Raw genomic sequence first — 23,216 nt, 5'->3', positions numbered from 1 at the left:
ACATCGACGCCATGGAGAACCCACTCCTGGAGCCCAGATCGGAGCGGATCGCTCGCTATAAGGCTGAGAGGAGGCGAGAGCTGGCTGAGCGCTATGGTAACGTGGAGGAACTACCTTCAAAGTGGGTGAGGAGGGATGGGAAGGAGGCGCATGACCCGGCATCCCAAGCCCGTGGAGAAATGTCAAACTCAGATGGCCCGAGAGCCAACGGCAGGACGCGAGGGGTCACAAATGGATTAGAGGCAGAGACGCCTGCAGAGTCCAGCTACCTGGGAAGGTGAGTCGTGTCTGGAGTGAATGTTGACTTCACTGAGTGGGTGAACGTACAGTGGCCGACATGTCTCACACAAGCACATTAACAGAAAATCTGAAAGAATTAGTAGTTCTTAGGTTAGTCATGGATGTGTGAGTCAAGTGAGCCGATGTTTGTGAAAACCCGGATGTGTCAGTCGCCACTTAAAATGACAAGGCTGTAACACCTCAACATGTCAATTTGTGTGTTTGAGTACACAGTGCATTCTTCCTTTTAGGTGCCCTAAGTACAACATCTATTGTTTCTCTCTTCCATTGGGGGTTGTATTTCCGTTGTGTGGCTTTTGCATTTGTGTTGTGGCTTTTGCATTCATGTTTTTCAATGATGCACTTGTGTGAGACATCTTGACCACCTTGGAAAAGGTACCAGTGGAATAATGCAAGAATCCTTTACACGACAACTAGAGCTCATTTTCATTTATAAATACAATATATTATATTTGACCCATGGTGAAAGGTATTTTCTTTCAGTTGAAAATACAACTTTTAAACTTTGAACAGATACAGCTGTTCAAGTCTGTAAAAAAAATGAATAATATTTTGTTGCTGCCACCAGTTGTTTATTGAGTTGTTACTGAGTAACATTGCAGTGTAGTGATGGTGCCTGTATAAGCTCTTTGGTCCTGAGAATGTATGTGGAAGGGAGCAGGTGTTTTGGCACAAAATTCTCCGACTAAACTATGTGCACATAGTTTGGCTTTATTCACACAACGTCAGTTCATTCTTTTGGAATTGTCACAATGGTTAAAGTGACTATATTGGACGCTACTGATAGGACTTTGTAGTGTGCTAAAAATATATTAGCTGAGGGTATAGTCACTACTCTTATTGAGAAGTGACTACACTGGATTTAAATCAGGTCATAATTCAATTCAAGTACAACAAATATAAAAAGGCAATAGTCTATTATCATATGTATCCATATAAAAGTATTGACTAAACATACCAAGGTCCAATGTTTTCGTTTGAAAGCAGACACGTGAAGTTTTCAAAGTAAATCCATATCATTTTGTGGCCTAAGCGATATTCAAGAAGTTTTTAACTTGGTCGGTTCCTCTCAGTAGCAGCACAGCATCAGATCCTTGACTTCACCAGTTGCTCTGCAGCGTTTGTTGCTAATTAAAACTTAGAGGTCTAAATCAGTGAGTCCCAGCAGGGAGCTTTAAAGCCACTCTGATTCTCCTCTTGCATGTACATGTGCGAGCTGGTCCTGTCCTAGCTCATCACTTTTCCCATCATGACATGTGGTGCGTGTTAATTTTTTCTCAGAGTGGCAGACTGGTCACCTCTTCACTCTCAGAAAAAAAAGACCCAAACTCATCACCTTTCTCTCTTGAATTGTTTGGCAAACTATTTATTTTACTGAGAGTCTCTGTGCACCCACGGTCCCCACTCCTGCATCCTCACCTCCTTGCCCTCACTCCCGCCCCCTCCAGGCAGGGTTTCCACGACTCTGCCAGCATGCTGAGTGGGGAGGGGGACCACTTCCCTGATGGACACCATGTCCCGCAGCTCCACACTCGGGTGTCGGTAGGCCAGTTGAGGAGTGTCCTCCTGCAGCAGACGGGGAGCGGAGCTCAGCCTGAGAAAGTGTAGGGTCACCTGCATGTGTGTGATCCAGACTGTCACTATCAGACCTTGTACCTCTGTGACAACACTCGGTTTCATCTCAACATCTTCTTCCCTTCCCTCCTCCTCCTCTGCTTTCCTTTTCTTTGTGTGTGGACGCTAGCTGCCCTGATGCCGGGCGAGCCACGACCTCCCTGGACCTGGCTGTGAACCCGGGCTCTGAGGGAGGCCGTCGACGCACCCGCCGTTACCTCCCTGGTGGCGGGCCTGGTGGTGGTCGCAAGACCAGCGAGCGCTTCAGGACACAGCCAATCACAGCCAATGAGATGGAGGAGAGCAGCGGGTAGGGGCTGTTTGCTGTGGGCTGCAGATGAGGCACCTGGTTGGTTGCTTCCCCACAAAAAATATGCTGTTTGCAGTGAAGTCTATCTTCAGGAAAACCAATGACATTAATGTGTATACATTAGCAGACTTACCAATTATTGACACATCGTCACAACTTATTACATGCTAGTTTCCAGTCTTTAACTTTATTGGAAACACAGGTTTTGTTTTCTGTCTATTCGTTTGTGCAGCACCTTTACATAAAGTCCCAAAGGTTGTGCGGTTTGCATGTGTTTTTCCTCCTTCATGACATCCACAGTGTTGTTTTACCTAGAATGCAAATATGACACAGCGTCTTGATTGGTGGAGCTGCATGCTGAGGTGCATTGTGGGAGGGAACGCACTGGAGCTGAAGATTAAAGTCATCACCGTCCTGTTCATATTTCACCCGGTGACCTCTTCTTTTCCCTCTTTTCTTTCATTCTTCTAGGCTGGTAGATGCAGAGGAAGAGGAGAACTGTAAAGGTAAATAACTCTTCTAATACAGATTGTTATCGTGTTTGAGAACAACCAGTTTTTTCAGTCTTGCCTATGCTTCGCTCTGGCATTGGCCGAGTGCCCTGTGACACAGAGAGGGACAAGGTCACAGTTAATGTCACCTCTGATAGTGAACACAATGAGAATAAGTGCAGGAGGTAGAAACATACATCTTATGTAGTATTTGAGTCATTAAGTCCAACAGTGAGGAAAGGGGCTTCAGAAAGATATTGAATAATCTCACCACATGTTGCGAAGATGAAAAATATTTGAAGCTTGCAATCTGACTTGCACAGTTGGCTCTATATACTTGTGTAACAGCTTGTGAAATAAATCAGGTCGTATTTTTAGGTTCACAATGTTTAATCTCCTCAGTGATGACAGATTTATATCTCCACGACACCACTGCTGAGTCTTAACCCCACCGTAAAAAGGTCGCAGGCAAGAATTTTAAAGATCGACTAAAGAAAATTGACCCCACAGCTTTGTACACACAATTTGTCCATGTAAATAAAGTTGCAATTGCTATATGAAGTTTTGATTTTAGAGTGAGATAACATTAATTAAGGATTCACTTAGGCACAAACTTCCTAAAGTATGGATCTTTCAAAATGTGGTACTTTGATTTGAATTTCTTATAAAACTTTACCCCTTTTTTAAAAGAGACTGTTTAAAGTTTATTTATGTTTTCTACTTACCTGGTAGATCTCCTGCAGGTCAGAGATACTAGTTTTTGATGCCAGATGCGATATGAAGGGATCAGACATGAAGCGCAACAATAGTCTGGTGTTCTAGTAGTAGTATTTGTTTCATACAGTACGTCAGGGTTGGGGATAAAAAAGCAGTGAACAATACTGTTTTTAAATCCAGTATAAAAGTGGGATGCTTTAGTTTTAATGTACTGTTAATTCAGGGCAAAATGTAGTTTGATATGATCAACATTTAAAATGGATCGCAGAAGTTAATTTGCAGAATGTTTACATATTTAAATTCACAAATTCAAAATAGCAGACAACATGATATGAAAATAAAAATGCAATGTCCATATATAGATTGTTTTTATGTGTGTCAGACACTGTGCATCCTTTGCCAGTTTCCCAAGTTATATATTCCCATAACCCTTTCATTTATTTTAATCTTGATGATTTATGTTTTTTTCTCTCCTAGCTGATGTGAAGACGGACGACAGAGCCAAAATGAGTGTGGCTGCCAAGATGTCTTTGTTTAAAGTGAGTCTCTGCGCTGAAACAGGATCTGTGTTGCTGTTGCTAACTTGTCCAAACACCTGCTGCTGAAAATGACTCATCTCAAACTACACCTTCGTTTACACTCACAGCAGAATATTCGAACGCGTTCTGAAAGTTTACTCATGTCAATGAAGCTGTGATCAGGATGTTGTTTCCGTAATGAACTCGCCAAACCAGAAATTCCTATTAATATGTTGCAGCAGACTCAAATATGTCCACTTATAAAGAATAATCATGTGGTGGGTCACACTGGATTCTATTCTGACTTTAAGTTATGTTTTCGCCCCTGTCTATTTAACTGTTTGTTTCTTTGTCAGCAGGATTACTCAAAAACTACTGAATGGATTCCCATGAAACATTGTTGTATCACTCTCTTTAAAATTTGTGAGAGAGTTTTTGTTTTGCATTTTCACAGGGAATAATACGTGGATCTTGATGAAATAAACATCAAGCACATTTAGGGAACTCATTTGTATGAATGTGTTAAATTTAGTGTTGATTAATTCAAAGGGGACTGTTGGACTTTGACAGAGATTTGCGCTCAACTGAGTGACATTCCAGTTGAGAAATATAATAAACGGCTAAAAAGAAAGCTTCATCCATCAAAGACAATCCCCTCAGCTGCTCACCTTACTGTCTGAAACACACAGCGAGCCAGAGCACAACCTGATCATGGAGAGGGAACGTGGTGCTGTAACCGGGTGCACCGTTTGGTTTGGTGCCTTTTGTCTGCACTTATTAAAAGAGGAACTAAATGTTCTGTTTGTTGAGTCAGAACAGAAGATTAAACACACTGTGCATTTTTTCCCTCTCAACAGTTACTGTCCTCCTTCCCACATTTCACCTCGTGCACAGTTTTAGTCTTGAAGCATCAGGTAAAAATGTGCCGGACACTGTTTTGCTAGAAACAACCACAGGGGCTGTGTTATAATTAGCCTGCTGCTGCGTGGAGGCAGGCGGGGGGGTAACAGAAGCCGCCGCAGCTCCGGTTACACTGTGACCTGTTGGGCCAGCATTCAATCCATGTGCACAGAGACACTCCACCTTACAGCTCGTCGCTTTATTCACCAGCCATCCAAACCCCCTGCCCCCCACCCCCTCCCTCTGTCCATACAAATAGAACAGGAGACATCAGGAGAGGGAGTTTTCACTAGCCCTTTTTGTGGTCTCTCTTTTTATCCTTTTAGCAGGTGGAGTGTGTCAATCAAGGCCGCCCTATGACCCGAGCGCTAGGGTGTACCTGCGGCGATGTCCTGTTGATTTTAACGTCCTCTCTCACTGCTGTATAGGAGCTGGAAAAGTCTGCAGCCCCCGAGGCCCCGGCCCTCCTGAAGCCTCGATCGGGCAGCGTCTGCCACGAACGCAGGGTGCGGCGTGGCAACGACCATCGCTTCCTCACTCAGCCAATCACCTGTGAGGAGATGGTGGCTATCAGGTGGGCTCTTTGGAAGTGTGGTGGTCAGATGTAATTGAGATGAAGAGTTTAATCCCACTAGTCTGATATTACCATCACCGGTAGAAACACACATCCATATAAAGGCATATTATATCATATTTGCCCATCATTACTTTAGGCAATACTTTTTGGTTATCAATTTATAGATGACCCTTATGCGTTGAAAGGCTAAGCTTGGCTTTATTCTATATTTTTCTTCCGATTAAAATCTTTAATGACAGTAAACAATAAACACGTTGGTTCAATTGCTCTTGGTTGTACATTGTCCCTGTAAAATATAAAAGATGAACAGCAAGAAAAAAAGTCAACTTCAATATCAAGTTTTTTAATGGATCATACATTCTGTTCCAAAAATCTGTGATAAAGAAGTGTAGGTTAGAAAGTTTGAGAACTACTTCATTAGTTTATTTTGCACATGTGCACTTACTTACAATTAATTTGTTACTACTTAAGACACTAAGGTAGGCTTGTGTTTACCTACTAAACACAAGTCATTAATACCTTTGGTGCTATTGTCAGCTGTGGTTTGAACAGTTGGAGTAAAATAAAGAATAATTCCCCACACAAGCCAGTTTTATATCATGTGATTTATTCTCCTGCAGCGCCCCCAAACCAGCTCCTCCAGTGGAGTCCCAGTCTGTGCAGGCCGAGCCAGTGGAAGACATCGACGAGAGCTGCAGGCTGAGCATGAGCGAGAAGCTGGCGCTCTTCACCAAACTGTCTCTGCCGGGGAAGAAGGAGTCCAGTCCACCTGAAGGGCCCCCGGAGAGGAGAAGGCAGAAGGGAGCTCGGTACCGAACTCAGCCCATCACCGTGGAGGAGGTGAGCCTGGTAAGAAGAAGCACAAAGTCAATCAAATTTAAATAAAGTCTACTTATTTAGCTATTTTTTTAACAGCAAATATTTTGAAAGAAATAACCATAGCAAGCTTTGTTAAAGTTTAACTCTGACGATAATCTGTTCAATCTAAACATCTCAATTCTGGTTGAATGCTCCAAAAGTGTATTCTAAATAATGATCTCCATCTCTCTCCAGCTCCAGAAAGGTCCCGTACAGCTCCCTGCCTTCGGTTTGTCCCCTCATCTGTCCGACAGACAGCAGGCCTTGTCTGTCAACCTCAAACCCAGCGAGGTTCGTCTTTCCCAGCCGAGACTGGACGCCGAGTCCAGTCCCGGCCAGCAGGGCCTGCAGCGCTCCGACTCTGAGCCCGGCTTGAGAGGAATCCTGAAGAAGAGCCGCTCCGCAGGCTCTGAGTGGAGCGGGATGGAAGACGCTCTGACGGATGCGCCCTACAGCCACGAACAGAACGGTGGAGGCTGTGGAGAAGCCGTGATACAAGGGAGGGTTGAGGGTGCAGAGAGGCAAGAACCTGTTGCACCACCACGAAGAGTGAGACGTGTGGCTTCAGGTGTGGAGGGAGGCTCGCTCGCTGCTACTCCCTGGAGGCAGAGGGCTCGGAACAGGAGGGAAACCATCGCCTGCACACCAATAAGAGTCTCATCAGAGCAGGACGCTCCTCAGGAGGAGAGACCCTGTCAGACCAGGCTACAGGAGCAGTCGGTGTCCTCTGTGGAATGCAGCTCAGACACCACCAGGAAAGTCCTGTAAGTGATGGATATAAGGTGAACAGTTGATACTGGGTAGTTGGTGGCAGACTTGGGATGTGGGACATCCTTGCCTAAAGTGTGCATTTAAGGTCTCTGATGATGATAATATGAGGCAAACAGTGAATATTTCTGGCTATGAAAATGATCGGATCCGTATAAGTAGAAACATTATCAGTGGTTTTAGAATGAAAACGGAAACTTGGGGCAGTTTTTTATGGTTTATGTTTCATTTTCATCAAGAATCAATGAAGGATCCCCAGTGGCGGGACACGTCCAGGTTACACTGGTGGATGGAACCTCAACACTGCAGGGGACGACCAAAACCAGCAGGAGTGAGGTGAGATATGTTGTTTCTGTGATGTCTTCCGTGTGTCAAGTGGGAATCCCAGTGGAACACATCTCAGCTGCAGAATAACAACCTGTGCAGTCGCTCTGTAATGGCCATCATTTTCTGTAACCCCTAATCCTCTCCGGTTTGGAGTTTCAGACTGTCAGCAGTAAGGGATAAAGTTTATGGGTCAGCAAATCTACCTTTTGAAATATACTGTCTCACCAGTGGTGAATGGTGTTTCAAGGGACTTTATACAGCAAACAGATATGGTTTCCATCCAAAGCTCCAATCATAAAATTGGAGGGGTTAACACAAACATGTCATACTCTGGAGTCTGGACTAATGTAATCAGCAGTTCTTGGGGGCCTCCTGTCAGCTCGACGCTCCAGGCCATCGCCTGTTTGGCCTTCCTGCTGCAACGCCCCCGTCTGTGGGAGGCTGTGGCCTTAAGATAAATTATACAATGTCTGAAAGCTCCAAGTCCCTTGATTCTATCTGTGCAAAGCCTTGTAGGACCCCCACATGACAGATTGACGTCATACAATATGAGATTTTATTTATTCCTCAAGGGAAAACTGAATGTCTCCTTCCAGACTCTTTTAACTCAAAAAGAAACAGCCATAAAGCAATAAAACCTTAAATTTCTGCTGTGTTTGTGCCTTTGTAACTTTGGCTCTGTGTTTTTTATGATCATGCTGACATTTGGGTTGTAACATTTAAAGAGTTACCTTTTAATATAGATCAGGGTTACAACTATAATGAAAAGCGTTACAGTAACTGTTGGATGCTTTATTATCGTGTAAAACAAGTTGAAGTCATAAGTCAGTACAAAAATGTCACATATAAAAGTCAGTGTTGCAGTTTGAGGTGATCGGGTTCGCTCCCGTCCTTGAGCCTAGAGAGAGGAAAAGGCCTGTGGTCAGATTTGGGTATTTGTGATGCGTTGTAACCAGATATAGAATCTCTTAGCAACAGCAGTCTGGTTCTGGCATGTGCTAAATGTCTTGAGATCTGACTTAAGTTACTGGAGGAATATATCCAGGCTGGTTAGTGTTTATGTACTGAGATGGGTTTGACTGTCTCACAGCTTGAAGTGGAATGTAAACAGACTACAGATTAAATTAGTGGTTAAATGTTGAGCCTTTGATGACCTTGTCACCCCCCGGTGACAGAATGTGAAAGTGTGTTTATGTGTGTATTAAGTTATTCAATTTGTTAAATTACTTATTTTGTTGATTTCCATTTTGATTTTATACCATTTAACTTGTTTTCATGTTGTTTTTTAATTTCATATCTCCCTGTTTTCCCTCATATCGCCCTCTATAGGAGGAGAAAGAAAACCTCCCTCGTGAAAGTGTCACTCCTCAGATCTGGGTAAGTCTTTCAATAATCCTTTAAATTGCATTCATCCGACTAAATCTCCATCATGACGACATTGATTTTCAGTCTAGCTTTCTAAAAAACATTAGCCCCTCTCTCTCCTAATTCCTCCTCTCTCCTAGGAACCTGTGTTTGCCTCTGTCTATTCTAGCTCTACGCCCCAATATATCATGTGTTTCAATCAGGTAACTGTGTGAGCCGCTGCATGGCTGATTAATGGCTGCTTCTTGGTTTGCAGTGTTTTGGATGCAGTGAAGATTTGTTGTTTTTTGTCACCGCACAGATTCAGGTGGATTGGATTTTTGTACATTTCACTGAGACTAAGGAGTCAGGTCTGGTGCTTTGTTTCTAAACTGAGCTGCCATCTTGTTTATGTTCAGTCTGTGGTCTTTGTTCTCCTTCACTAGACGGTAACCAACCTATTTTATCACGTCCCATTTTTTGGGGGGAAAACACAAAATATGTCACACCTCTGCCCCCACACCTTCCAAATTAATATATTTTTTAAATATCTGCAACAACTGAAGAATCTGTTACGATTATCAAGAACATGATATGCGTGTTTTTTTCTTCTTGCATGTTTCTCATTGGATTCTGTGTCTCAAATGAAAAATGCAAGTTAAACTTAAGGCACATTAAGTCTCTACTGCTGTATGGGTCGGAAGGTTCCTAGTTCGATACCGGGTTTGACTTACAGTGAGAAGTTTGCATGTTCTCCTCTTGTCTGTGTGGGCTTCCTCCGTCAGTCCAAGACACGTTGATTGCCTCTGTATGTTGGCCCTTTGATGGACGAGCTGGGATTTACTCTGAGCACTAAAACGAGTTTGTTGTTTTTATCATTACCTGTTTTTGTTTTTTTCTTCATCCTCAGACAAATCAGTCATTCGAGGCCCAAGAAGTCTCCTCTCCCACCAAGAACCCGATTCAGCCTCAGTGGAGACAAAAGGTTAGAACATTTTTGGTATGTGTGGCATTTTTAGTGTACATTAGAGCTCACCTGTATGTGAACCGATGTGTGTCTGTGGCTGTGAAAGGTGAAGGAAGAAGTGGAGGATGAACCGCTACAGACGGACAAAGCAGAGGATGTGAACGCACAGCAGGAAAGTAAAGAGGAGCGGGAGCCAGGACACATGGTCAAAACAGGTGAGGATATCACTCTGCTATACTCTCTTTTATTTATCTCTCATAATCTCTGCATTTTCCAATTCATCCCTCAGTCTCTGACTTCAGCCCCTTTTTGTGTTTTGACACCTGTTAGGCCTCAGATCTCCAGAATCCGACACAAACGAGAACTCTCACATCAAGAGATACTCAACTGACGAAGGTTAGAACCATATTTCAACAACACAGATTCTTACTCCCTGTTTGTTTCTCTCTAAATCTTTTGTGTGTGTGTGTGTGGATTTCTCAGAGATCTCAGTGCTGCCTGTGATGGAGCGTGAAGGTACGACATAAACAGCCTGTCCTCCATCATATAAAGCTCCATGGATATAATTAAAGTCTTCTCAAGTTTCCACATCTGTCCCCTTCCAGCTCCGCAGAGCTCCCCACCCTCAGCCTCTCCCCAGGAACAGAATGAGGAGACGCCTGTGGACGAATCCGGTGCGTCTAATGGAGGCGACCTGCCCCCTCCCTCTGCCTGCGCCCCCCCACCCTGTGGAGACGTTGCTGCCACAGAGAGTGAGCAGGACCTGGATGTCCTCTGCCAGACCAACACTCACATGTGAGCCTGGTCTTATCATATTCACCATGTACATCCACGTGGAAGTTTGAAACTGGCAAAGATACCGTCTATGTGAAACTTTACTTGTGTGTGTGTGTGTGTTTGTACAGACTGACCTCAGCAGTAGCAGAGCACAGGCGGTCCGTGCGTCCATCCCGTCGGACTCAGGGCTCCAGAAACCCTCTGAGGGCGCTCGCTGCCAGAGAGGACGTCAGCCAGGACTACATGGGAGAGAGAGTTAACGCAGCTGCTGAGGAAAGGATCCAAGCAGAGAAGAGTGAGATTACATTTCCTTCTGTTTTTTGATTTTTCCTCTTCTTCCTCTCAGTTCTCTCACCTTGTGTTTGTTCCTCTCTGCAGAGTCTAAGAACTGCTCTGCGTCCAGATCAGAAGACTTCATCGTTTCCTCAGATGCTGCCAAGTCTTGTCCCCCCTCCAGCGGCCTGATGCTCATTCACATTAAAGGTCAGAAAAGATGTGGTCTGTTTCTGTGTGATGATCTCCCCGTGTTCAGGGGTTTATATTAACTACTGCCTGTGGTGACAGGTAGGAGGCGTGTCCAGGTGCGCCTGGTGGAGCCCTCGGCACGGTCGCTGAACAGTGGAGACTGCTTCCTGCTGGTCACACCGGAGCGCTGTGTGCTGTGGACCGGAGAGTTTGCCAATGAGCAGGAGAAAGCCAAGGTACCAATTATTCAATATATTTTTAAACATGGTATTTGGATCAAATCACAATTTGGCAGAGTTTAATAGGTTTAAAAATGTAACACATTTAGTGAAAATTGATAAAGGTTTACTAAGATATTCTCATCCGATATTTCCCACACATTATCCACACATTCTGAAGAATATTAATATTTTAATTTAAACCACATAATTAATAAAATCACGACTCTTTAAACCACAAAGTGCATTTTCTTTTACTTTACATTTTGAGCAGCATATGCAGTAAAATAGAGAAAACATATTTCTGGAGGAAAATTGCTTTTAGCTAAAAAAAAAAAAAAATGGTAACTTTTATTATTTATATGAATTTTTTTAGGGGGGGGAGGCAAGATACAATTCTGTTCTTTACTGACAAGACGAGGTGAATATAGATGTAAATAAAGTTGTTGGATACCCGAGCCAAGGGAAATTGCATTCTGGGATTTGAAAAATGTACCTTTGGCTGTTGTATAGATTGTAAATAGATTTTTTATTTCAGGTGTTAGGAATCTTCCTTTTTAGCTATTCTGTTACTATCCAGTCCCTCACTGGTTGCAGGTTTGCTGTAGTAGTAGAAGATTATAATGTTTTTCAGGCCACGGAGCTAGCGTCATCCATCCAGAGCCAGAGATCCCTCGGCTGTGAAGCCTCTCAGGTCGTCCACCTGGAGGAAGGGCTGAACTCTGACAGCAGCGAGGCGTCACACTTCTGGGACCTGCTCGGAGGACGGACGCAATACAAAGGTTAAAAATAATAATCACCCAGAAAAAAGATTGTTTGATTATCTTTTTCATCAGTTTGTTAAACACACAAAAGTGAAATCATAACATAATTACATTTTTACATTTAAGATTTTGTTCATGCTTGAAACATTTAGCAAATGCTTCTCTCTCCAGGAGCTGGTGCACCAGAGGAGGACGAGCTCTATGAGTGTGGCGTGGTGGAATCCAACTGTGTGTACAGGCTGGTGGAGAACAGACTGGTGCCTCATGAACAAGTCTGGGCCTCCATCCCCACCATCTCCCTGCTGGGCTCCAACGAGGTCTGAGTTTCTCCTCTGCTTTTGCCTGATTAGTGCTGTTTCTCCAAGGTACTGTGGAACTCATAAACTGCGCCTCTGCGTGTGTGTCCAGGCTCTGGTGTTTGATTTCGGCAGCGAGGTGTACCTGTGGCACGGACGCGATGTTTCCCCGAGCAGGAGAAACGTTGCTCTCCAGCTGACTCAGCAGGTGTGGGTCGGAGCTTTTGACTACAGCAACTGTCGAATCAACCCACTGGATCCCACGCAGAGTAACCCCAGCATAGAGCTGTAAGTTCACACTGCAGGCGATGAAGCAAGAAAAGCTTTTAGTCTGTACTTCACTATGGAAAATAAACAGGTAATATCAGAGACAGCAGAGAAAGTACTCACCACATGTACTGGAGAATTGCTGTGCAACGATAAAACCAAAGAGATGGAGCCAACATTAAAGCTGTTTTCAGACAAATTCCGTTAATGTCCAGACCCAATTTTCTGGATGTTTAACGAAGAATGTCCAGGTCAGATCAGTTAACAACAACAGGAACATTTTGAGAACGGAATTTCAACCAACTCACTTCCTTCTGTATTCTCACATGGGCTCACTCTGACATTTTCTGGACATTCTACTTGGGGCCTGGCAGGAAAAGTTGCAGAAAATGTCCAGAGCCACTTACTCAGACATCTGCCTTCTCACAAATGGATCACTTCAGTGTATGTCTGAAAGCACCTTACATGCAGCCAAGCCCCATAAATCTGCTGTTGGTCTGTAGTGCACATTGTAAAACCAAAATAAATGACCTGTAACTCCACACTGCACATGGAGAAAGCCCAGCACACCTGACATGCTGTAAAAAATCCCAGCAGGCTGCTGTCACTCCTTTCCACACAATGAATCACAGTTCAGAAATTCAAACATGTGGACATGAAACCAAGATAAACTCTGCCCCCTGTAGCTGTACATTCACCCTGAGAGACAATCTTCCCCATGGATGAAAAGATTATGTGCAAACACAAGCATTATACCCGTCATATGTGATAGTGAAACATTTTATTTCACAACCATGATGCTGCTTTACAAACATCCACTCTACCAGAAAGGCTTTCAGTGAGATTCTGAAACCAGAGATTCAATCACAGAGAGCTGATATTAATTCAATACATCATATAACAGAAATGATCTCAAGCAATTCATATTGTGAGGTCAGCTGTACAAGATTGAAGAGATAAATCTAACAGCTTTAATATGAGCAGGCACTTGATGAAGGTGGAGCCAAATAAACACAAGAATCCCTCGGAGACTTGAGTCTTCCTTGTTTAGAGAAAGAGAGAAATGGGTAAAAGAGACGAAAGAGATCAGTGTTTCAGTTCATTGGAAAGTTGTTGGACAGGGTTTAAGTCAGGGGACTTCCATTTGCAATATAATTTCTTTCATGTCCACATAGTTTTGGCCATAACGTGTAAACTGCTTGAGGCTCATACTTTCCAAAACCCAGAATTCACCTAAATTATTTAGTAGAGAGTTCATAGACAGTTGCGCTTATAAACATGATATGATGGTATAGTTAGCAAACTAGTATTTCCTGTTGGAGTAAACAACTCCCACATATGTTTTAGAAACGATGTACAATCTCAGGACATTTTTTTCACTCCCCTTTTCCATCTGTTCTCAGGAGGGGAGAGGGTCGTCCTGGCTGGGCGCTGTTCAGCGTCCTCTCAGAGAACAACGAGACGGTTCTGTTCAGAGAGAAGTTTAAGGACTGGCCGGGCGGAGACAAGGTGGAAGCTGCGTCAGTCAACCTGGAGACACAGGTTCGTCTCATGGTTTAATGGTTAAAAGTCATGATTTTTAATTTAATTTAATTTAATTATTCAAGGTTTCACTTCAAGGTTTCACTCACCTATCTTAATCTGTTTTGAAGCAATTACTTATTTTATTATACAGTGATCAAAAATACAAAATCACAAAATGTTCCACCTTCCAGTGCTGCATAGTACGAGCAATAACAGATTCTGGGACGTGTAGGAAATCCCTTGAACAGTAGTTGATAACACAGATTTTTTTTGCAATTGCACAAAATGTAAGTACAAAATAAATAAAAAATATAAAAACAGGCATAGTTACAGCAGTATGTGAATAGTCCACACAATTGTTTCACCAATCCCAGTTCTTGCACTTAAACCAGAGCATTATTGCACACTTCCAACCTCAAATATATATTATTTAATTCTCCTCCATAATAAGACTCTATTCTCTCCCCCTCCCCACAGTCCATCCCAGTTCATGCTCCCCAGTCGGTCTCTCCCCCCTCGGACCTCCTGAGCCCCTGCGATGCTAAGGCTCTCGTGTCGGGCCAGTCGTTGGACGGAGACAGTTTGGTCCATAACGTCCTGGGTGGGGTCGATGTCCAGAGAGGTTACGGCGTCATCACGCTGGAGGCAGGACGTGAGATGGAGCTGAGGACGGTTGCAGTCGACACCTGGCACGTGCAGGAGTTCGATGACAGTGAGGTTCCAGTGGAGAGCACAGGGCAGCTTCACCAGGGAGACTCCTACGTCATCCGCTGGACATACAGCGCTGCTGGTGCGTGAGATTCAGATGAAGAGACCCCACCACCACATTCCTCACTTCTGATTGCTTGTCCTTCTTTATGATATGCACGAGGAAATGCAGATTGCAGTTTTACAAAAATACAAACAACAGAAGGTCTTATTTCTTTGCTGTAGATAAGACAAACAGTTTGGATGAATGCAGCGGAGCTTCTGGACACAAAGAAAACACAGCCTTCTTCCTGTGGCGGGGTCGTCACTCCAGCGTCAGTGGACGTGACACTGCTGCTTTCCTTTCGATTGGGATGAACAACCTGGAAGAATCGCAGGTAGACGCAGGGCTTTTCAAATCAATCAGCAAAAAATAAATGTAATACATTTTTGAGCTTTTTCAAGTGTTGAGGTATAGAAGTTATATGGGTTTATATACATTTTCAATTTGCCTCCATTGCATTTGTTTCTTTGTTCCTCAAGGTGCTTGTACCTGAGGGAGAGGAACCTCCCTGCTTCCTGCAGCTTTTCCAGGGAGGCCTGGTCATTCACAAGGGCAAACGAGAGGAGGCCTCCACTGAGGCAGGTAGGGTAAATTCAGATCTCTAGGGAAAGTTTCCATCTTCTTGTTTTGCTTTACATTTAAATGTGATTTAATAGTTTTTCTTGTTTCAGAGTGCCGTCTGTTCTGCGTGCAAGGGGAGCTCCCGGGGGAGGGGTCTCTGCTCGAGGTGGACTGCTGCTGTGCAGGTCTGCGCTCAAGGGGCTCTGTTGTCCTGCTGAACAGCCAGCAGGGGGTGCTCTACCTCTGGACTGGTTGTAAAGCGCAGGCCAGCACCAGGGAGGTCAGCAAGAGGGCAGTGGAGAGTCTCACTCAAATGTAAGTCACATATGCTGGATGGAGTTTTACAGATTATAGACTTGAGTTGTGATTCTAATGTTTGTAATGTGTGTGTGTGTATCAGGTGCCCACCAGAGCTGGGTCTCAACAAAAGCTGTCCTGTGAAGGTGCAGGTAATAGAGGAGGGTTCAGAGCCTGCAGATTTCTGGACAGCACTGGGACAGATGGACAGGAAGGCGTATGACTGCATGCTGCAAGGTAAAAATCACTTTGTTTGGTTTTCCTCCCACTGAACATTATTCTCAGCTCAGTGCAAAAAAGTATTCTGTCTCCTGCCAGATCCAGGAAAGTATAACTTCACACCTCGTCTCTTCCATCTGAGCACCTCCTCGGGGAGCTTTCGGGGTTCAGAGTTGCAGAGTCCGAGCCGGCTGCCGGGGCTGGTGATGGCGATGCCCTTTGTCCAGGAGAGTCTGTACTCTGCTCCACAGCCAGGTGAGAGCAAGACATGAAACTCTACCATTATTTAATTCAACTCTAATTATTTCTTCAAATCCGTAGGTATGGTCTTAAGCTAGATAATCCTGGATAAAAAACCTGGAGACAGAAGATGTTTATAGGTGCTTTTAACAATGCTCAAACACACTTTATATAGGTTCAAACCAGAGGCAAATACAGATTTTAAATGCACATCATTAATCACACTAACAATTTGAGATTTTTTGTAATTTATCAGAAGTCATGCATGACAAATAAATGTGTATATATTAGTTTTTTGTGTGGGTGTATTCCAGATGCTATATATTTTACATTCAAATATTTTAACATTAAGCTTAAGGTTATAAGTTGTATATTTAAGAACAGGTGATATATCAAGAGGTGTATAATGATTAAAATATTTAACTTAACTATACACAATTACCCGCTGTCTTCTACATTTTTATGTCCTTTTTTCTTGTTGACAAAACCCAAGCATCCTGCTGGATCCTTAAACTCCAACTTTTTGACTGATTTAATTCCACTTGTTGCCTAATGCTTCCTCCACCTTTCTTGTCTTGCTGGTCCACCAGCCTTGTTCTTGCTCGACAACCGTTTGGAGGTGTACCTCTGGCAGAGGGGTCAGCCGGAGCAGACGGAGAGCTCAGTGTCGGCCTGGAGCCGCTGGCAAGAAGAGAGGAAGTGTGCCATGCAGACGGCACTGCAGTACTGCAAAGGTAATGAGGGATGGGGGGGTGTTGACAAGGAAGGCTTGTAGGTGAAAGCATTGTTGGTACTTGGTGAGTTTACACATGTGCTTTTTTGTTCTGCATCCCAGAGATGAACCCGAGACGCCCACCTCAGGCTTACCTCATCCTCGAGGGGTCGGAACCTCTCACCTTCACTAATGTCTTCCCCCACTGGGGGAGGAGCCTGGGACCCTCCACACAGGTACAAGCACCAAGAAGGTTATATGAGAAGTTTGGCTTTAAAGGCAACTTTTGCTGTGGAAAGTTGTGGAAGATCGACAAAAAGCCTAATATGTTCTCGTCATTTGGCTTTAAAGACATATGAGTTGAATGGAAATTAGTTTATTCAGAGGTATATTAAGTTAATGGAGCCACACACTGTGGAAACAAATTGAAAAGTAATGAACCATTTTAACTCTGACTAGGCTTCGTCTAATTTCTTTCTTTTGCATTTTGTATCACATTTCTTTATCTTGTTTTTTGTTGTATGTTGTAGTCTAATTATTAGTGCTGTCTTTTTCCTGGGGTGTGTCTGATGTTTGCTTGTGTGTGTCAGGGTGATTCAGGGAGGGTAAAGCTGACCGTGGTGCAGGACGCCCTGGCCCAGCTCATGAAGACCCAGTACCCTCTGGAGGAGCTGCTGCGGAGCCCCTTACCTGAAGGAGTGGACCCCCAGCAGCTGGAGGTCTACCTCTCCGATCAGGACTTCCAGGTAAAACTGATGTAGGAGCAGCAATGGGCAGTGATGTCTGTCAACCAGCAGGCTGCAGTATTCACCAGGTTTTGCATATGAAAACACATGCAAGCGCTTTCAGAGGATAAATCCTGAGGGAAAGTTTAGCTAAACCAAACCTGTGTTTTATATCTATTTAATAAATGTTGTCACTTAATCACCACAATTGTGTTCCAGACTATTTTGGAAATGAAGAGAGATGAATATGCCTCCCTGCCGAGCTGGAGGCAAATCGATTTGAAGAAAAGCAAAGGGCTTCTGTGCTAGAACAGTGAGCACATGTGGAGGCTGACTGACGCTCCTGCAGCACGGACTTCCTCCTCCAGCGAGAAGGGAGGACGGCGTGAGGATATTGCCACCGTGTTGTTGCACAAAGGACTACTCACAACGTAATAAAAAGAAGAAAAAAATTCACCTTTATTTATGTCAAAAATTAGTATGGTGTGTGTGGACTTTTTATCGGACATGGATTTCTCTGTAGCTTTTGTCCAGAGCAAAAAACAACAAAAACAAAACAAAATCTCCTATGAAACTTCATTCTATCTGTACAAATCAATGAAAGATAAAAAGAAAAAAGGTTGCGTGGGCATCAGTAACAAACTGTGGAAATAAGGATGAGAAAATAAAGGAGTGCTTACAAAAAATATCAGTGCTAATACACAATGTAAACAAGGAGAAAAAATAAAAGGTTAACCACTTTCTAAATGTTTCCTCCACGATCGATATCTTTCCATCGAAACATCTCTGCATGTTCAGTTCGATTTTGATTAACAGACTGGGCTTTTCTTCCCCACTTAACGATTGTCACCACAATCCTTACACAACGTGTTTGACCCCCCCCCCCCCCCAACTCGATGAAGTGTATTTAACGATTGTGCCATATGACGTGCTGATGTGTGTTCACTTGCCAGACCTTTGTGTGAAAAGGTTTGTGCTATGTGTGTCGCAGCCCTGAGCCCATGTGTTCCCAGTGGCTGTGGCTAAAGCCTTATTAGGGCTCCTTGGGGATTGGCTATTAGTAATGCATGAGGGAACAGGTAGACATGCTCCAATAACATCACCCTGGCCCAAAACAACATGCTAATTCTGCCTCACCTGGATCAACACGCTGTTCAAACGTGACGAAGCACAAAGACGTACTGTACCAAGTCAAAGCAACATTTTTTTGGGGGGGTGGGGGGGGGGGGATTTACATGTAGCACGATTGTTTTTCCTAACATCTCTCGGTCTGCTTTGATATCTGTGTATTTTTCTTATCCCTGTTTCACATGTCAATTGAAACAGCGGATACATATGATTTTAATATAAAAATGTCATTTAAAAAAACATTTTGGGGGCTGAATTTAAAGAGCAAGTGCTTCTTTTTCTGTTTACTGACTTTTGGGGGTTTTGCTGAAGCCGAAACTTCTTCATGGTCCCCTGATGGCTGGCTGCAGTATAGGTCACAACCCCGGCCTCCTCCATGTTAGTGGATGGGACATGGATAGAACTAAAAGTCACATGGCACGTCATTTTAGGTCGTTCTTATCATACTGATGTTTGTTCAAGTGTTCATTCTTTTAGTTTGTTTGGTTTTAATTTGTTATTTGATGAAGTAAAAATTTGATGAAACGTCATGATTTGATTGGTCGGGGCGGGACTCTGGATACCGTGGCTCCATTCCCTGACGGCTATTGTGTAGTTGGCGTCATTGGCACAAGATGGCAGCATTCGTATCAAGAATCTCTTTACTTCATTTCTGGATATTGAATGGAAGCCACATCCATCTTTACAGTGTATGCTACAGTCATGATGCAACAAAAGTATGGAACAAATCACGGTTTTGGCCCAATGTTGCTGCTAGATGAAAAGTTAATTGAACAAAAAGTTCTATAATCCTCAGGGGAACTAGAACATTTGTCCAGATTTTTGTGCCAGTCAGTCTTTAGCCATTGCAGAAAAAGTTGCTAGAGGAAAAGTCAGGGGTTCAGCAAACTCAAACGGGTTCATCTTCCTGGAACTATGAACATCCGCCCAGTATTTTGTGCCAATCCATCCAGTACAAGTTGAGATATTCTATTCTGGATTATAGTGCTGCTATGGTTTATGACTTTCAAGTGGAAGAGATGCCAATTAATCCTAAAACCGTCCAAATGGACAGAGGGCATTAATCAACAAGAACAAACTTTTACTGATGCTAAAACTACAGATATTGGTCTCTGCAGCTGAATAAAACACAGATGTGTGATTTGAGTGTATCAGGGACATTTTAGAGCGTCCTCTAGTCACGCTGACACCTCAGATTCAACATAAGTCAGGTTAGTGTTCCGTTGGTCCACTGAGTTGGAGCTCACAAGCTAACAGGGTGTTATTTTCCTCAGAATGGATTAGCTGACTAAGCCTCCATGTGACTGTGCAGTGCAGCAGAGATTGGATTTAGGCCCACCGCTGGGTGATGGCGCACTCAAGAAGAAATTTCCAAAGGCCTTTCACTTGCAGGCAGCTTACATCTTTAACAGAGCAACTCTGAAAAACATCTGCTGTAGGGTTACACACAAAAAGAAAGCCTGTATGTGAAGTTTGCTTTCCAGAAATCCCTATGTAGCTGTGGTGCAAGTGATCTCCAGCACGCCTCGCAGGAAAAATACAATTGTTGGGTCCACGGGCGAGTCTGAAGTCGGAAGTCCTTATTAACTTTGGGTAATGTGCATTTTCAACACCGTCTATGTGACTGTGAAGTATCAACTGAGCTCATGGATAAAAAACTGAGCCGTGTTCGTGACGGTCTGCTGCTGTTCTACTTCTGTCAGTGTCTGTGCTCCCTCTAAATGGCTTGCTCTCTGTGTGCGATCACTCCAAGCATGCCCCGATCCGGTTCAGAGGCCAGCGCCGCCTCACGCAAAACCACCATGTGATCTTCTGCGGCGTGGAGCGACTGGTCAATCCAGTCCATACTGCCGGACATGTGACAGGCGTTGCGGGTGACCAGCACCAGGTGGCTGACTGAGAGGAGCAGAGCGGTGGCCCTGAGGAGGAAGAGTTGGAAAAAAGAGGTTTGATTAAACTGTCTTCACTCCCTTTTTCATTTGGCTGCTGCTGGATGAAAAGCAGTTATTTACAGGGATAGAAGGGTTCTGTACACACAGGGCTGCATACAGTTTTGAGTGAATGATGAAAAACACCCACTTTAGAATGACATTATTTTCCTGTTTCCTGCAGTCTCTCAACATGTCCTTGTTCATCTCATAGGTTATTACATTATTGATGAATCAATTTAAGCTCAATGTTCTTTGCTGTCTCCTTCTTAAAATGGATGAAAAATAGATGTGATTACCTGGCGTCCAGGAGAATTGGATCCAAAGGAGGGTACATAGATCTGACAACATCATCTACCCTGTGAGCAGGCAGGTAAGGAGGAGGAGAAGAAGGAGGAGGCAGATTTGAAGGAGGAGGGTGACGAGGCAAGTGAGGAGAAGGAAGAGGGGGCAGGTTAGCTCCAGGCAGAACCATGGGCGACAGAAAGTTGTGGTGAGGTGGGTGCGTTACCTCGGGCTGATGCGTTTTGCCACGGTGATGATGTCACTCAGACTCGCTGGCGCTTTGACCTTTGCCCCTGAGCCCATTGTCATGGCAACCAGCTTCTCAGTCAAGGTGTGGCAGATCTGTTTGAGGAAAAACAGCGTAACATAAATGAAACTAGGAAATTACGAACGCTTATACAGAAATGAAATACCTCATAAGCCACTTTGTTAATTCTAAATCATTTCCTGCCTCCTGTTTCGACACCAGACACTGAGCTTCACCCCCTTATACAACTAATGTTCATTTCTTACGTCTTCTAATGTGGATATTAGTTATATTTTAACTCAATATAAATCAAATTAAGTGAAAAAGAAGTTTGTGGTATCACTTCAGCCCTGAGTATTGTGATCATATATTTAAGGTCTTCTGACATCTCAGTAGTCTGATGTGGAACTAATTTGATAATCGATTAGTAATTTTTCATGCACAATTGCCAAATAATTCCTGATTCCAGCTTCTCTGAAGAAAACAATTCCTGCTGTCTTTGTCACATATCAGGTAAATTAAATATTTTGGGGCATTGGACTGTTGACAAAACGAGACATTTGTAGATTTCCTTTTCAGATTGTTAAATAATCAGAGGACACTTTGAGATCTGGACAAAACAGGACATTTGTTATTAACTGCATTTTTCCTATGTTTTCTTATGTTTCCATAGACCAAACAATTTGAGCAACTGAATGAAACCACAACCAAATCTATCTCCTACCCCACAGTCAAATACTGTCAAATTTATGAAAACTAGAAAAACTAGAGAGAAATTACTTCCATTACCTTCAGGATAGAGATGCAGTGAGAGACCAGACCCCTGTTGGAACAAATGTCATAGAATTAAGATTTTGATTCACAGCGCTGATTGGAAAACAACAGTGACACTGATGGAGGTAAGTTCAAGTCTAAAACTCTAAACTTCACGCCATGTCACGATGCTGCTGCTCAGACATACGAGGCGTCTTCGATCCAGTCCTCGTTGTCCAGGATGGCCTCGATGTGAGGGTTGGTGATGACCACGTCGTCCAGCTCCAGCTCCGACAGTTCGCTCTGAGTCTCCATGGCTCCGATCAGATCGACCGTCGGTCTGAGAAACAGGTTGAAGCAGAAGCGAGTGAAGCCTTGCTGTCTTCGGTTTGTGGAGAAAAACATAAATGGAAATAATCTGTTTATAAGACGATTTGACTTTTTTTCCTTCTTCCTTGAGTTACAGTTGCAAACAATGTAATTTGATTTTTTCTCTATGATGCATAGAATAATCAATCATGCATATCTTCGTTGATTATACGTCACCATTAATATTAAAATTGCAAATTATAAAAGAATAGTGTGAATCGATAGTATATGAAGGAAGAAAAAATGCATAAACACAAATATGGTCTTTCTACTGAACCTGTTCGTACAGTGTCATATAGCAGTTGACGGCTAAATACAAACACTAAACTCTACAGAAGTTGTAAAGTGCTGTTAACTGACTTGGAGTCGAAGGGGTACAGCAGGTCGTGGGGGTGGCAGTAGCGGTGTCTGCACACTACCACCAGGGCAATGAAGGAGGCCAGGAAAATGGTGGTCAACACCCCAATGGCTACGATCACCACCGTCTCCATGGCGACTCCGGCTCCCACCACCAGCAACTCGTAGGGAGGAAAAGAAAAAAAAAGTCCAATCAGGGCTGGATGATTGTCCGAGCTCGATCACGGGTGGCTGCTCATCTGTCAAGGGGAGAGAAATGCTTGGTTTCAGTCTGATTGGTTTGACATCAAATCCGCAGAGGAGCGACAAATATCGACGCACTTGAGGATATAAAAGGCGAGAAATTTCCCTGATTTCCACTTGGTCGAGACATAAACCTCCTCCCGGCCCTTGAGGAGAAGAGTCCTATCAGCAGTGTTTTGTCTATTTCTAAATACGGCACACCTACACTGCACACATGAAGCTGATCTTTATCTGAGAACATGAAACACTGAGCTGCACTTGGCCTTTGTTTGCACTTTGTATTCAGAACGGATTCAGAGACTTTCTGCTACATTCTGCAGCCACAGACGACATCGTACATTGCATCAATTCTATTCAACTATAACAAGCAGCCTCAAAGCTAACAGCTTGGAAAACTGC

The 23,216-nt window shown here is 43.6% G+C and overlaps 2 protein-coding genes across 2 annotated transcripts; one reads left to right on the top strand and one right to left on the bottom strand.

Annotated features, from left to right (window-relative positions):
* Positions 1 to 8: 8 nt before the first annotated feature.
* svilc (supervillin c) lies at positions 9 to 17,816 on the top strand. The gene is made up of 33 exons (XM_061089838.1): positions 9 to 277; positions 1,749 to 1,904; positions 2,045 to 2,224; positions 2,696 to 2,730; positions 3,910 to 3,971; positions 5,279 to 5,424; positions 6,048 to 6,276; positions 6,481 to 7,049; positions 7,293 to 7,389; positions 8,710 to 8,757; positions 8,886 to 8,948; positions 9,635 to 9,709; positions 9,798 to 9,906; positions 10,022 to 10,085; positions 10,149 to 10,207; positions 10,297 to 10,486; positions 10,597 to 10,763; positions 10,847 to 10,951; positions 11,033 to 11,169; positions 11,786 to 11,933; positions 12,087 to 12,232; positions 12,324 to 12,499; positions 13,882 to 14,020; positions 14,504 to 14,796; positions 14,916 to 15,087; positions 15,233 to 15,335; positions 15,425 to 15,629; positions 15,715 to 15,848; positions 15,930 to 16,085; positions 16,661 to 16,804; positions 16,906 to 17,018; positions 17,373 to 17,528; positions 17,727 to 17,816. The coding sequence occupies exons 1-33, from the start codon at positions 12 to 14 to the stop codon at positions 17,814 to 17,816; spliced, it is 4,932 nt and encodes a 1,643-aa protein (XP_060945821.1). The 5' UTR covers positions 9 to 11.
* A 2,451-nt stretch (positions 17,817 to 20,267) lies between these two features.
* Positions 20,268 to 22,708, bottom strand: tmem98 (transmembrane protein 98). Its single transcript, XM_061090895.1, has 6 exons — positions 22,578 to 22,708; positions 22,057 to 22,188; positions 21,885 to 21,918; positions 21,075 to 21,190; positions 20,863 to 20,922; positions 20,268 to 20,554 (listed from the first exon to the last, which is right to left on the bottom strand). Exons 1-6 carry the CDS (start codon positions 22,706 to 22,708, stop codon positions 20,353 to 20,355), a joined length of 675 nt encoding a protein of 224 aa, XP_060946878.1. The 3' UTR covers positions 20,268 to 20,352.
* Between the last annotated feature and the right edge of the window lie 508 nt (positions 22,709 to 23,216).

This window comes from Limanda limanda, chromosome 17 (assembly GCF_963576545.1).
Source record: "Limanda limanda chromosome 17, fLimLim1.1, whole genome shotgun sequence".
NCBI lineage: Eukaryota > Metazoa > Chordata > Actinopteri > Pleuronectiformes > Pleuronectidae > Limanda > Limanda limanda.
Note: the sequence above shows the minus strand (reverse complement) of the source record. Positions and strands in the feature narration are given on the sequence as shown.